At 39.7% G+C, this 12936-nt stretch overlaps 1 protein-coding gene across 1 annotated transcript; it reads left to right on the plus strand.

The window, feature by feature from the left end:
• Positions 1–45: 45 nt before the first annotated feature.
• On the plus strand, positions 46–12349 carry CRELD2 (cysteine rich with EGF like domains 2). The gene is made up of 10 exons (XM_054826826.1): positions 46–379; positions 1543–1625; positions 2529–2639; positions 4460–4551; positions 5968–6144; positions 6538–6636; positions 8278–8355; positions 9122–9217; positions 10085–10225; positions 11788–12349. Exons 1-10 carry the CDS (start codon positions 227–229, stop codon positions 11844–11846), a joined length of 1089 nt encoding a protein of 362 aa, XP_054682801.1. The 5' UTR covers positions 46–226; the 3' UTR covers positions 11847–12349.
• The last annotated feature ends 587 nt before the right edge of the window (positions 12350–12936 follow it).

Below are 12936 nucleotides of genomic sequence, written 5' to 3' on the forward strand. Positions count from 1 at the left end.
TGGACCACGTTCCTCCGCTCCCCTGCCTCCACCAACAAGCGCCTGCGGCTGGAGCGTGCGTGGGGCTGACGCGGAAATCTGAATGGAGCTCGCGGGTCGGTTGCTACGGGGGCCGGGGCGGGGCGAGCGCGCTGCGCGCGGCCGGCGCTGCCGTCGCTGAGGCGGGCTCGGTGCCGCGGCTGGGGCGGCCCCGCTCCGTCTCCCCGGGCCTCCCCGCGCCCTCGCCATGGGGCACAGCCCCGCGTCTCGCCCGGGCCGGCCGCCGCTGGCCGCGGCGCTCTGCGCTGCCCTCTTGATGCTACTGCCCGCACTGGGCGCTGGCGAGCGGCGGCGCCTGGCGTGCTCCACCTGCCGGGGCATCGTGGACAGGTTCAACCAGGTGGGCGGCGGTGTTGAGGGGCCGTGGGGGGGGCCGGCGGCGGGAGGCCGCTCTGTGGGGCGGCAGGCGGGCGGGGGGTCCCACCGGGCAGCCCGAGGTGCGGTGGCAGCGGCGCAGGCCGCTCCGCGTCTGCCGCTCTGAGGGGCATTCCCCGGTCTCCGGGCCGGTCAGCAGCTGCGGGTGCGGAGGGGGGCCGGGCCCCCCAGAAAGCCGGCGGCACGGCGCCGTGCGGGTCTGCGGCCCCGGGGCTGCCCGGCTCCCCGGCCCGCAGCTCCTCAAGCCCCTTGGCCAAGCTCTGGGAGCTCTTCCGCCGGTGTGCTGTTACTGGCCGCGTCTGATCAAGCCGGTACACGGCAGCAGTTTGCTCCCGGCTTCGGTAACACTTGTAGTCCTTAGGTCGGTAGGTTACAAAGCTCCTCGAGCTTTGCTATTAAAGTTATTTTTGCGCTTTAATGCGAAAAGACTGGCTGTGCTGGCAGTAGCTTGCCCAGCGTCCGTGAGGAGTGCTGACGGAAAACATCGTCCCCTGAAGTTGTGTGTCTGTTGCCCCTTGCAGCAGCCCTACGTTGTGGCACAGTAAATTCAGCGTAGGCAGCGAGGGGCTGCTTCACTTCTGACAGATACTTAATAGTCTTTGTACGTGTATTCAGTGTTGTAGGGTTGGTAGATCACGCACTGCAGAGATTTTTGCAAGGTATGATTTGATAGGCATTGGCTCTGACTCGGGGAAGTTGTGCTGATCGCGATGAATTACCTTGTTGTATGGTTGTGTGTTTAAGTTACAACATGGTGAAGATTGAGCTAAGTACTATCAAAACTGAACAAAGTAAAAGTCCTGTTCAACTGGTAAGTGAAGTTCCTGAAAACTTAAATGAGAAGGGAATAAAGTTTATACGTGTATGTTTTTGACATAAATGAAGACTGTAACAGGCCTTCTTTATGCATCATGAAAATCAAGTCATGTTATGGTATAACCTACGCTTTCTCGCTTTTCATGTTGTCACTAGCTGTTTCTTTCACCTAGCAATTTGATCAGCAGCTTCAGAGCTTTACTAAAGTTTCTGCATGACGCTCTTCACAATTTTCATATAAGCATTTGCTATTGCCCTTGTTAGAAGCAAACTCCATATAACTTAAATTCCTTTGGTACTTTTCATTTGTAGGGATTAGCAGATACAGCTAAAAAGAACTTTGGTGGTGGAAACACTGCTTGGGAAGAGAAGACGCTGTCAAAGTATGAGTCCAGGTAAGCTGTCTCATTTCTCATTTGGCTACGTTTCATCTCCATTTCACCAGTTCGTCTGGAACTTAAATATTGAATGTTCCAGCTAAAGTTTCACATGTCCAAGCCTTACCTTCTTATTGATACACATAACATTGCATTGTAAAGTAAAGATTACAGTAAAGACTGAAACCCCTTATTAATGTCTTTATTTGTTTTGTTTCTGAAAACAATAAAAGTTAATACCGTCATTGGTCATAGTAATTTTTTTCTATTTACACATTAAAGTATTAAAGCAATGATCTTAAATAATGGTCAATAGTTAATTGATAGCCATAAAAAGTGTGAAGTACTGTGATACTTGTTTTAGAATTAAAGCTTTATCTCTTCCCTAGAGTGATCACTATTTCAGTGTCAAACAGAAAACTAGAAGAGGTGCACATAGCTGTAACTCTTTTCTGTATATGTTGGATTACTGAGCAAAGTGATCTGGTATCATTCTTCCGAATTTCAAATTCACTTTATCTTAGTTGGAGCATTGAGCTGTAAGGATGGGATTTCTGAACCTCAGTTACTGTGAGCTTCCTACGCTTGTATCAAATTAACAATATGTGAAATTTATTGTTGAACTTAAGAGAAAAATACTGCACTCCAGGTTTGCTGGGAAGCTAAAAATCTATCAAATCTAAAATCTGCAGACATAAGTGCAAGCAAGCCAAAGTGGCTCTTGTGGTCATCCTGATTTTTTTTTTTGTTGAAGTAAAGTTCATTGGTTCTTTATTCTGATACTTGCATTGTTTTGGAACTAATTCAGAACACATCATATACTCTTAAAAGTATTCAAGGCTGAAGTGTAGCTTCTCTGTCATGTCTTGAGTGGTGTCAAATGTTTAAATTAAACTTATGATTTTCCTTCTCTGCTTGTAGCGAAATTCGTCTTGTAGAGATCATAGAGAATCTGTGTGACAGTAGTAACTTTGAATGTAACAACATGGTAGAAGAGCATGAAGAACTTATAGAGAAATGGTGGTTCAAACTGTAAGTATCAAATTTCTTTTTGTGGAGATCTGTGTGTGGGTAACTATCCAAGAGGATGAACTACTAATGTTAAATCTGGTGCCTGAACAATAGCAGTATGGGTAATTCTTCACTGTCCTTCAAGAATTGCCATTGGGTACAGCTGGGTTCAGGCTGACTTTTAATAGCATGTGCTGCTGTACTATGTTCTTTTTTATCTTCAATTCTGGAAGTGTTGCACCAAAACTTCCAGTCTGGCTTCTCATATGCTGTCTGCTCAGTTACCAGCAGAGTATTCAGGCAAACAAACATTGGAAAACTTTGAGGTTTATTACCTTTTTTGTTTTCCTTGGTCATAAAACTGCAAGGCAGTCTGGTTCTTGTGGGTTTTCTGTTTGTTTGGGTTTTTTTGTGAAACATTATTTTATTCTTCTGGCAATCAGAAAAATAGTTGATAGTAGTAAATCTAGAAGTTGGATCTCTTGAGGATGGTAATGTAGCAGCTGACTCTTCTACCAGCCTTCTAAGCTAGCCTGTGATTTCTGTTATAACTTAGCTTTTTATATGCCATTATAAATTGTAATTAGTGCAAGCATGGCATTGTAGCATTTAAATCTCTTAAGATCTTTTTTAATTCCAAATAATGTTTCTTCTAAGTATTTTGTTACTGCTATAGACTGTCAGTGCTTCCAATCATCTAGAATTCAATAGGGTGAACTATCACTGTAATGTTTCATAACTAGATAAGGATTTTTGATAACCCACTTTGGTTAATGACTTCTTTATTGCTTTATCCTTTTGCCTAACTATATGTGATTGTGTATATATTAACATGCCAATTGAAGGGAATAGAATAGCATAGAATAGACTATTGCAGTTAGAAGGGGACCTGCAATGATCATCTAGCCCAACTGCCTGACCAAGTTAAAGCCTGTTCTTAAGGGCGTTGTCCAAATGCCTCTTAAACACTGATGGACTTGGGGCATCGACCACCTCTCTAGGAAACCTGTTCCAGTGTTTGGCCACCTTCTCGGTAAAGAAATGCTTCCTAATGTCCAGTCTTAACCTCCCCTGGCCCAGCTTTGAACCATTCCCATGTGTCTTGTCAGTGGAAACCAGGGAAAATAGATCTGTGCCTCCCTCCTCAAGAAGCTGTAGAGAGCAGTGAGGTTGTCCCTTAGCCTCCTTTTCTCCAGACTTAACAACCCCAAAGTCCTTAGCTGCTCCTCATAGGACATGCTTTTCAGAAAGGTGAGCTATGCTAGAGTAGCCAACTTAGTATTTTTTTAAAAAGAATCCTTATAAAAGAATTCTTGAGTCATGCTAAAAAAAAAAAAAAAAGAGAAATTTTAACAAGCACCCTATCATCAGGTTGACAATAAGAGCAAATGTTAATGTGTGTCCTGGGTTATCTTCTGCATAGTTGAGATAAAGACATAGCAGTTATATTTAAGAGGAAGATATAAATAAGACTGTCTAAACTTATATATAAGCCTTCCCTAAAAATAAGGCATTGAAAAAAAGGGGAGGGTGTGAATGTATCAAAATGAATTGATTTTTATTGGTTGCTCTTAGTTCACATTTTTCATAAATATAATCTATAAAATTTGCATAGAGTCTGTTAATAGTATTGTAGTTTTTTAAAAGGTAGATTAATCTCAAGTTGGAGGACTTCTAGAAATTGGTTTCTGAAATAAGATTGTCTTCAGATCAGAAAAAATAGGTCTAATCTGATACGTGCAATAGATTTCCCTACTGTGTCATACAGGTTTACTTGTGTGAGTTGGCTTTTAAAGAATCTTTGTTCTTTTTATTGATAAATGAATGTCTTTCATATACAGAAAGAAGAAGTATCCTGATTTGTTTAAGTGGTTTTGCATAGAAACAGTAGAAGTTTGCTGCCCTTCTGGAACTTATGGACCAGACTGCCTTGGTAATTTTTCTTTTGAAAAATACAGTAGCAGATATGTTCTTTTTACCTGTTTGTTTCAGTCTTTCATAACAGGGACGAATACATGAAGTACGATATTTTGCATGAGACACCAGCTGCTGCCTGATAGTTAGGTAGCTGCGTGCTGCCTGTTAGTTAGGTAGCTGCCTTGTGAGCATCCTGCTTGAAGAGAAGTCTTCATAGAATGGTTTGGGTTGGAAGGGACCTTTAAAGATCATCTAGTTCCAACATCCCTGCTGCGGGCAGGGACACCCTCCACTAGACCACGTTGTCCAAAGCCCCATCCAACCTGGCCTGGAACACTTCCAGGGATGGGGCCTCCACAACTGCTCTGGGCAACCTGTTCCAGTGTGTCACCACCCTCACAGTAAAGAATTTTTTTCCTAATATCTAATCTAAATCTATCCTCTTTCAATTTAAAGCCATTATCCCTTGTCCTGTCACTCTGTGCCCTTGTAAACAGTCCCTCTCCAGCTTTCCTGTAGGCCCCTTTAGGTACTGGAAGGCTGCTCTAAGGTCTCCCTGGAGCCTTCTGTTCTCCAGGCTGAGCAACCCCAGCTCTCTTAGCCTGTCTTCATACACATGAGGTAATGTACAAAGCTATCAAGGGTACTTGCATGTGCAGAATCCATCTGGTCTGATGCTCACATCCACACCTGACCCATGCTTGTAGGCTCGCTGTGACAGCAAGTCTGTTTTTCAGGTGGCTTTTTAGAAACCATGTAGACAACAGTTCTTGACCAGTTTCAAGAGTAAAATGGCCAAAACACCATTTGGGATTAGATGAAGAAATTCACAACTGAGGACTAGTTAAAAAGGCAATGGGAGACTTTGGATAAAAGTAGGTGGGAGACAACTAGATGAAAGTAAGGTCTTTGATATAAAAGTGATAAAGGAGATATTTTGGCCCCTGAAGTTTGTATAATTTATAAATCTGTAAAACCTTGCACCTTCTTAGAAATAAGCTTTGGTTTCTTACATTGTTAAAAATCAAGTGCCAATTCCCAGTATTGATCTAAGTGATTGCTAGTAGTTTTTTTTCAACTGCCATATAAGTGTACTCAGAAATCCAGAATAACTGTAGCCAGGAAGGTAGGAAAATTGATAAAATTCTAAGCCATGGTCTTTACCCAAAATTTAAATTTATAACTGAATTTTCCTGGAGATTGTTTTGAGTTCCTCTTACACTTGAATATATTACTGAGCATTCCTTGTTGCAAGCCTTTTGCTTGCTCTCAAGAGAAAAAAAAACTTGGAAATTATATCCTGGTTTAGTGTGACTTTTTTTTTTACGTTTTACTGTCTGTGAAGATGGAGAGACTTCAGGTACTTGTTGCTGTGAATAGGAAGTTATTTCCCTTAACCTCTGATTTATAAGTATTTTTCATCTTTTTTTAGCTTGTCATGGTGGATCGGAAAGACCTTGCCATGGAAATGGCCGCTGTGATGGTGATGGTACCCGAAGCGGAGATGGCTCGTGTAGCTGCAACAAGGAGTATACAGGAGATTTTTGTTTGGACTGTTCTAATGGTTACTTCAGTACCTTGAGAAATGAAACGCATTCTATTTGTACAGGTAACAAAGTCTTTAACACATGCTTAGATCTTTGTCTTCCTTCAATTTTTGTAAACAAAACTAGAAACAATTTAAAGTGACACTGTTTTACGTGGTACAGGTGACAGTAATTGCCAGGTTTGGCTTCCTGGTTTTTACGTTTTGGTTTTTTGGTTTGACTTTTTTGTTTTGTTGTTGGTTTGGTTTTGGGGTTTTTTTGTAGGATAGAGCTGCTCTTTTTGTAAATGATATCTCCATAAATTCAGGATTTAATCTTGTGAATGGAAGGGTCAAGCTACTAAATACAGTAGCTTCCAGTGAATCCTAAATAAGGTTTTCTTGGAGAATTTGTGTGCCCAAACTTGTCTTGGAATCTCTCAACAAAGCTCAGATCATAGTTTTCTCTTACTTCAGCTTGCCACACTGCCTGTAAAACTTGCACTGGTTCAAGTAACAAGGACTGCCAAGACTGTAAAGAAGGCTGGATTAAAAATGAAGAAGCGGCTTGTGTGGGTGAGTAATGCTTGGTAGACTTCAAACAGGTTTTGTAGCAATGTTGGCTAGTGAGATTAGATGACATCACGTCAAGTTTTACTGTATTTTATGGAAGTGTTCTGTCGGTTTAGATTTCTATAGTTTGTAGTCTCTCTTTCTAACTTGTTTCATGTTGCAGGAAAGCAGTATTTCCTCCCTACTGATTGCTTGGTGATTACACTGTGAACAGTTTGATAAAAACAACTATATCTTTTTAGTTTAGTGGAATACAGATAGCAGCAAGAGGAGTGTTCCTTTTAAGACATGTTTTTTGAATGCTGAACAGTGGTCTGCTCTTGATTTAAACTGTTTTGTCAACTACTGGAAGATTCCTGTCAGCTTATCTACATATTTTGTAGCAATTGCATAATTGTCTTCACATTACTGTTTATTTATAAATGCTCAACCCTAATAGAGTTCAAACATTTCCCTAAAAGCCAGGCATACTAACTCTTCCTACTACTGGAGAGAAATACCAAGAGACATCAAGCTCAGTGCTTCCATTAATCTCTTAGCTATTTCTAGCTTAGCGTTTCTCTTGGTTTATGAGGAGATACGTATGAAACACTTAGGGAAAACCCCAAATACTAAAAATACTCCCAATGCAGGAATGCGCTGAGGGGGAGAGTAACACATTCTGTTTAACTGGTTGAATTTGACCAAAGTCCCTTAACATAATTTCTAAAATACTGTTTCCACACATTATGTGAACACTGCTTCTTTTAAAAGTGCTAATGAGAACTAGGATTTGAATTACAGCTCCTGCAATACCTGCTTAGGCAACTGTTGAATACTCCAAGAGCATTTTTAAGATTCTCCAGTACTGTCTTCTGTACGGCTGTTTTCTTCCAAATAATCATTGCAACTGATCAAGTATAAATTGATTGAGTAACCGGTAGGAATGATGTCTGCAGTAACAGGATGAGATAAACAGCAAGAGGACTGAAATAGCCTTTCTCTGTCCAAATTTTTTAGTTCTGAGTACTGTTGTGCCTTTTCCTTGAAATAACAAGACTGGCATGTTTTAACTTCCCAAGTAGAACTGGTTTTCAGCTTGACTGGTCCTAACCATAACTTAGTGTTCTACACAGAGCAAATTGGAGAAAGCCAAGCTGTAAATGTGTGTGCAGTTGTGTAATTGTTTTAATACTTTAAAAAGTTCCATAGCTTGGTAATAAAGGAGTAGAGAAATCAACAGTATTGCAGAAGAGTAATCTGTCTGCTTATTTGTTACACTATTTGCAAAAAAGCATAAATGTATGCAAAATGCTGACTTGAAAATGATAAGGATGGCAGGTATTCTGGAAGTTTTATTTAGTTTGAGCTCCCGAATTTCTGATATGTCTGTTATTTTCATCACAAAACGTCTTCTAAGGATCAGGTTTGATTTGTTAATGTAAGTTTAAGCTGAACAAAAGAGTATATGGTACCATGTGACTTTGTCTAACATGTTGCATATCTGATCCTGAACTCATTGTAATGATTACTCTCAATGCAGGCAGCTTAAGTTTATAGCTTCTGTGGGCCAGTTCTTAAATGCTAAGCTTTGAGATCTTGTATTGATCTGGCTATTTAATCATGACTGCTACTTTAGGTAACTTGTCACTTTTTATCTTTCAGATTTAGATGAGTGTGCTGCTTCTCCTTGCAAAGATCACCAGTATTGTTTGAACACAGACGGATCTTTCTCATGCAAAGGTTTCTTTTTAATCTGCTGTTGTACTTATCGTCTAGAATCTTAATGCTAGAAGGGGTGTGATACTAGGTATTTATTACAATGTGGTCTGGTCATGACTGGGCATGGGGAGGATGAGGCTTTAGACCTCTCGTATGAGGAAAGCAAGAGATTTCTGGTTATTTCTTCTCTGCTCTCATGAGACTCCACACGGAGCACTGTATTCAGCTCTGGGGCCCCCAGAAAGGCATGGATCTGTTGGAGCAAGTCCAGGGGAGGTTCACAAAGCTGATCAGAGGGCTGGAGCACCTCTCCTATGAGGACAGGCTGAGAGAGTTGGGGTTGTTCAGCCAGGAGAAGAGAAGGCTCCGGGGAGATCTAATTGCGGCTTACCAGTACCTGAAGGGCCCTACAGGAAAGATGGAGAGGGAGTGTAGTGACAGGACAAGGGGTAATGGGTTTAAGCTGAAGGAGGGTCGATTTAGATGAGATGTTAGAAAGAAATTCTTTACTGTGAGGGTGGTGAGGCACTGGAACAGGTTGCCCAGAGAGGTTGTGGATGCCCCATCCCTGGAAGTGTTCAAGGCCAGGTTGGATGGGGCTTTGGGCAACATGGTCTAGTGGAGGGTGTCCCTGCCCATGGCAGGGGTGTTGGAACTAGATGATCTTTGAGGTCCCTTCCAGCCCAAACCATTCTATTATTTCTTGTGTGGGTAAGCTGACTGACTTTAGGGGTGGTACTTTAAACCTGGTATGTGAAGTTTTATGCTTAAAATATTTTCTCTTTAGCATGTGATGCCAGCTGCGTAGGTTGCACAGGGGAAGGTTGTGACAAGTGTAAGACCTGTGCACCTGGATACGTGAAGGAAGATGAAAAGTGTACAGGTTGGTGGATTTAGCAGTACATGATAGACCACCAGTTACCTCACTCTTAGTTAGCTGTGCTGAGGACTTGTTAAATATCTTCACTTCTGTCTGCTTCAGTTTTCAAGCCTATCAAAATGAACCCAGTCATTCTGGTATTAGCAGCAAAGACTTTATAACTTTCTTTATATTATTGAGTTAGTATGCATGACAAAAAGCTTTAAGGTGCAACACTCTTACAAAAGGAACAAAGTGTTTTATAACAGGTTCAGGAAATAACTGACAAAGGACTCATGTATTTATCTGCTGCTTCATTAGAAATGGGCATCTGTATTCATTTTGTAACAGAAAGGCAGGAGCACAATGTGGATTCTCTTGTCTTTCTGTTAATCCATTAATGTCCAAGTTCAAGTGATACTAATTGATAGTGAATTATAACATGTGAAATGATAGTAAAAGAGTGAAATCAAGAGTTTCTCTGTGGGGAAGAGCAGAAGGTATGCACGATCTTAAGTAGCTGTTAATTATGATGATGTAGTATTTACAGGCTCCCTTCCCTTTAGTTGTACTTTGATGGCATCAATAGAAAATGACTGTGGGAAATCTTCAGTAGGTTAAGACAAGTGCCATTGCTTAATTCATTTCCCCACATAGGGGCCTGCAAAACATAAAAGACCCAACCCAGTACTATCTGAATAAATTTGAAACACAGTCTAAATTGTGAAGAACTGTAACAGATTATTTTAACAGAAGTTAAATTTGTTGCAGCACTATTCTACTCCTCAGTGTTTTTTATATTTGAATAGAATTTTGTTTACATGACTGAGCACAGGTAAGTTTTACAACAAAATAACAGCAGTGGGCTCTCTTTCCCTATCCTGTCTCTAGATATAGATGAATGTAACCTTCCTGAAAAGATATGCGTGAAAGAGAATCAAGACTGTGTTAATACTTCAGGCAGCTACAAGTGTGTATGTTCAGAAGGGTTTGAAGATAAGGATGGAACATGTGTTCAAACTGTAAAAACAGGCAAGTGTCTTTTCAATGACAGGTTTTTTTAAAATATGCTATATTGACAACTTGGAGGTGTATTTCTGTCAAAGGGTCTAGTTGCTTGTAAACTCTTCTGTATAATTTCTCATCTTCCTACAGCTGTGGTCTGTGTCAAGTAGTTTGTGCTGTAGGCCACATTCTGGCATGCGTGTTTTCTTGCTTAAAGACAGTGGATTTTTTTAAATGTCCTGTTCTCATGGTTGGTTTTTTTGCTTAACTCACGGTTGTGTTTGTAAGTCACTTAAGTGACTGGCTTCATTACATCAAGTGAACTAGGAACTTACTGCTGTCATAAAAAGGAGGTCGTCCTCCTCCCCACTCTTTTCCTTTATCATTAATTATAATGACTTAAGAGTTTATCTGATTTTATGCAAGCTGCTTCACTGAAATCTCAGAAAATAAGGCAGAATTCTTTTTGCTGGATGAGTGAGCTGAATTTGTTTATTTTGTGATCACAAAAATGCCAGAGCTGGTATGAAGGTGAATATGGAGAAGACATCCATCTTTCAGTAGTAGGGAACTGTTTAGCTTGAATTAAACTATACTTTCTGTCAAGAAATTCAAGTGTAACTTGCTCTAGGATGTATGACACATTATGGACAGAATTCTGTTCATTAGTGTTTCATTGTTTAAGCTTTTTTACAATTCCAAAGTGAAAGACAGGATTATTTTGCAGTAAAGGTTGTAGGAGAATAGATGAGAGACGCTTAGTTTCATACTTTCTTCTTTCTACTTAGCTTGTTTTGTTTTTTGTTTTTCTCCCCCTCCCCAAGCCTGCTTTTTCATCTTCTACTAATAAGTTGTAAAGTTCTATGTAGTATTGCTACTCAAGGCCATTCAGTTCAGATCTTAAACTCTCAGTACTCACTGTTACTAGTCTTTTAAAATCAATTAAGTATTTTTCCTGTGCAGATACTCAGGATATCAGTTGTTGTGTTTGTTTTTTTAATGTGGCCTGACATTTTATGACAATAAAAGCAAAATGAAAAGTTGACAAATTGGTTTAGCTTTTTTCTTAGATTAATGCTTTTAGCAGTATAATAAAATTGCTCTGCTTTTTTAAAGGCTGTTTTAACATCTGAACTGAGCAGTTTGCACTATGGAAAATAATTCTGGGTAATACTTGCTTTTTGTTTTCAAATACCGGAATTTCTTCTGACAGGTCATGTGGAAAGGAGAAAGTTCGCTAACAGCTGAAAACGAAAGCTTAGAATAGAAATAGCTGTGCTGCTTTTTTCTTCCACTAACAATATCATAGCAGTTTGAAATGTGTTGTTTGCATCTAGTAAAAAGAAAACTAGATTATCTTTAAGGTCCCTTCCAACCCAAACCATTCTATGATTCTATTCTATGAAAATAAATTTATAAGCTTAGACTAGGAGGATGGTGCAAGTAGCTCCTCTATATGGCTTTATTGCTTCTCTGGTCTTGATAAATATATTGATTTGGGTTTCTCTTTAACAGATTCCTAATGTCAGAAATTATATGGTATAATTAATAATACATTTATGTTCTAATTATGATACTTAATTTTACAGGAGAGGAAGTAGAGAGTGAAACAACAGAACCTTCACCTACTGGACATGATGACTTATGATCTGCATTCAGAACCAAAAGACATTCCTATCTAAAGTTTTAAATTATTGGACTAAGCCTCTACTAGCTGACATACTGTGGAAATGGTATTAAATATGCAGGTTGCCATTAAGATTTTTTTTAAAATGGTGATAAACTGCTCTTTAAGCTGCATTTCTTTATTCTTAAATGCCACTTTTTATATAATTCTTCAAGAACAACACTCTAGATGGGTTAGTACAAAATCTGAAATAACATACTATTGTACCCAGCAATTGTAAATGATTTGCAGGTTTCTCATTCTAGTGCCTACTGAAACTATCATCATTTGGAAGGACTTAGTTGCACTTCAGTCTAAATTTTTCTTGAATTATGAAGTTTGGTGTCTCTTTACATGAGGAATATTTCTGTAACTGAAATACAGCTCTTAGAAATTGTCAAAGGGAATCTCTTTGGGAGGGAAGCATTGTTCCCTTAAAATAGAATGCCTAATACTGCATTCAATAAAAGTTTATTTTGTTGGAATGTGCCTTAAATTTTTTTAAAATATTAATACCTTGCTGTGTTGTCATGTCTGTCTTTCATTTAAGCAGTAAAAAACCCCAAACACTAAAAACAACAACAAAAAAACTCCACAAAACCAAAACCCCAGAACCTTGAAAGCACTGTATTTCAGTTCAGCTCTGAATTCCAGCACTCAGTTGTGCTGCAGTGTATATAGTAAAAAAAAAAAAAAAAAAAAAAAAACAAAAACAAAACCCAAACCCAAAAACCAAACCCCAAACAAAACATCGGAACCCCCCACGCTTTCCTCTAAAGGAAGAATTATGTCAAACTTAACTTTTGAAAGGTAGGTAGACAAGTCTTTCTTCCAGGTACTTGTGTTAATTACGTAAACTAGTTCATACAGTGATGAAAAGTAAGTTTGGCTAATGTCTGCACTCAGTGGCTCACAGTTGTTAAATGAGTACTCTTTAGAATTGATGAATATGTGACTTTTACTACAGTCTGCTGCTGCATGTAATAGCTTCCTGTCTTTTTCAGAGCAAGTATACTACTGTCAATTTATCTTGTCTTTTGTGCTGTTTCAGAGGGAAAGCTAAGAAGCATAG

This window comes from Grus americana, chromosome 1 (genome assembly GCF_028858705.1).
Source record: "Grus americana isolate bGruAme1 chromosome 1, bGruAme1.mat, whole genome shotgun sequence".
NCBI classification, from domain to species: domain Eukaryota; kingdom Metazoa; phylum Chordata; class Aves; order Gruiformes; family Gruidae; genus Grus; species Grus americana.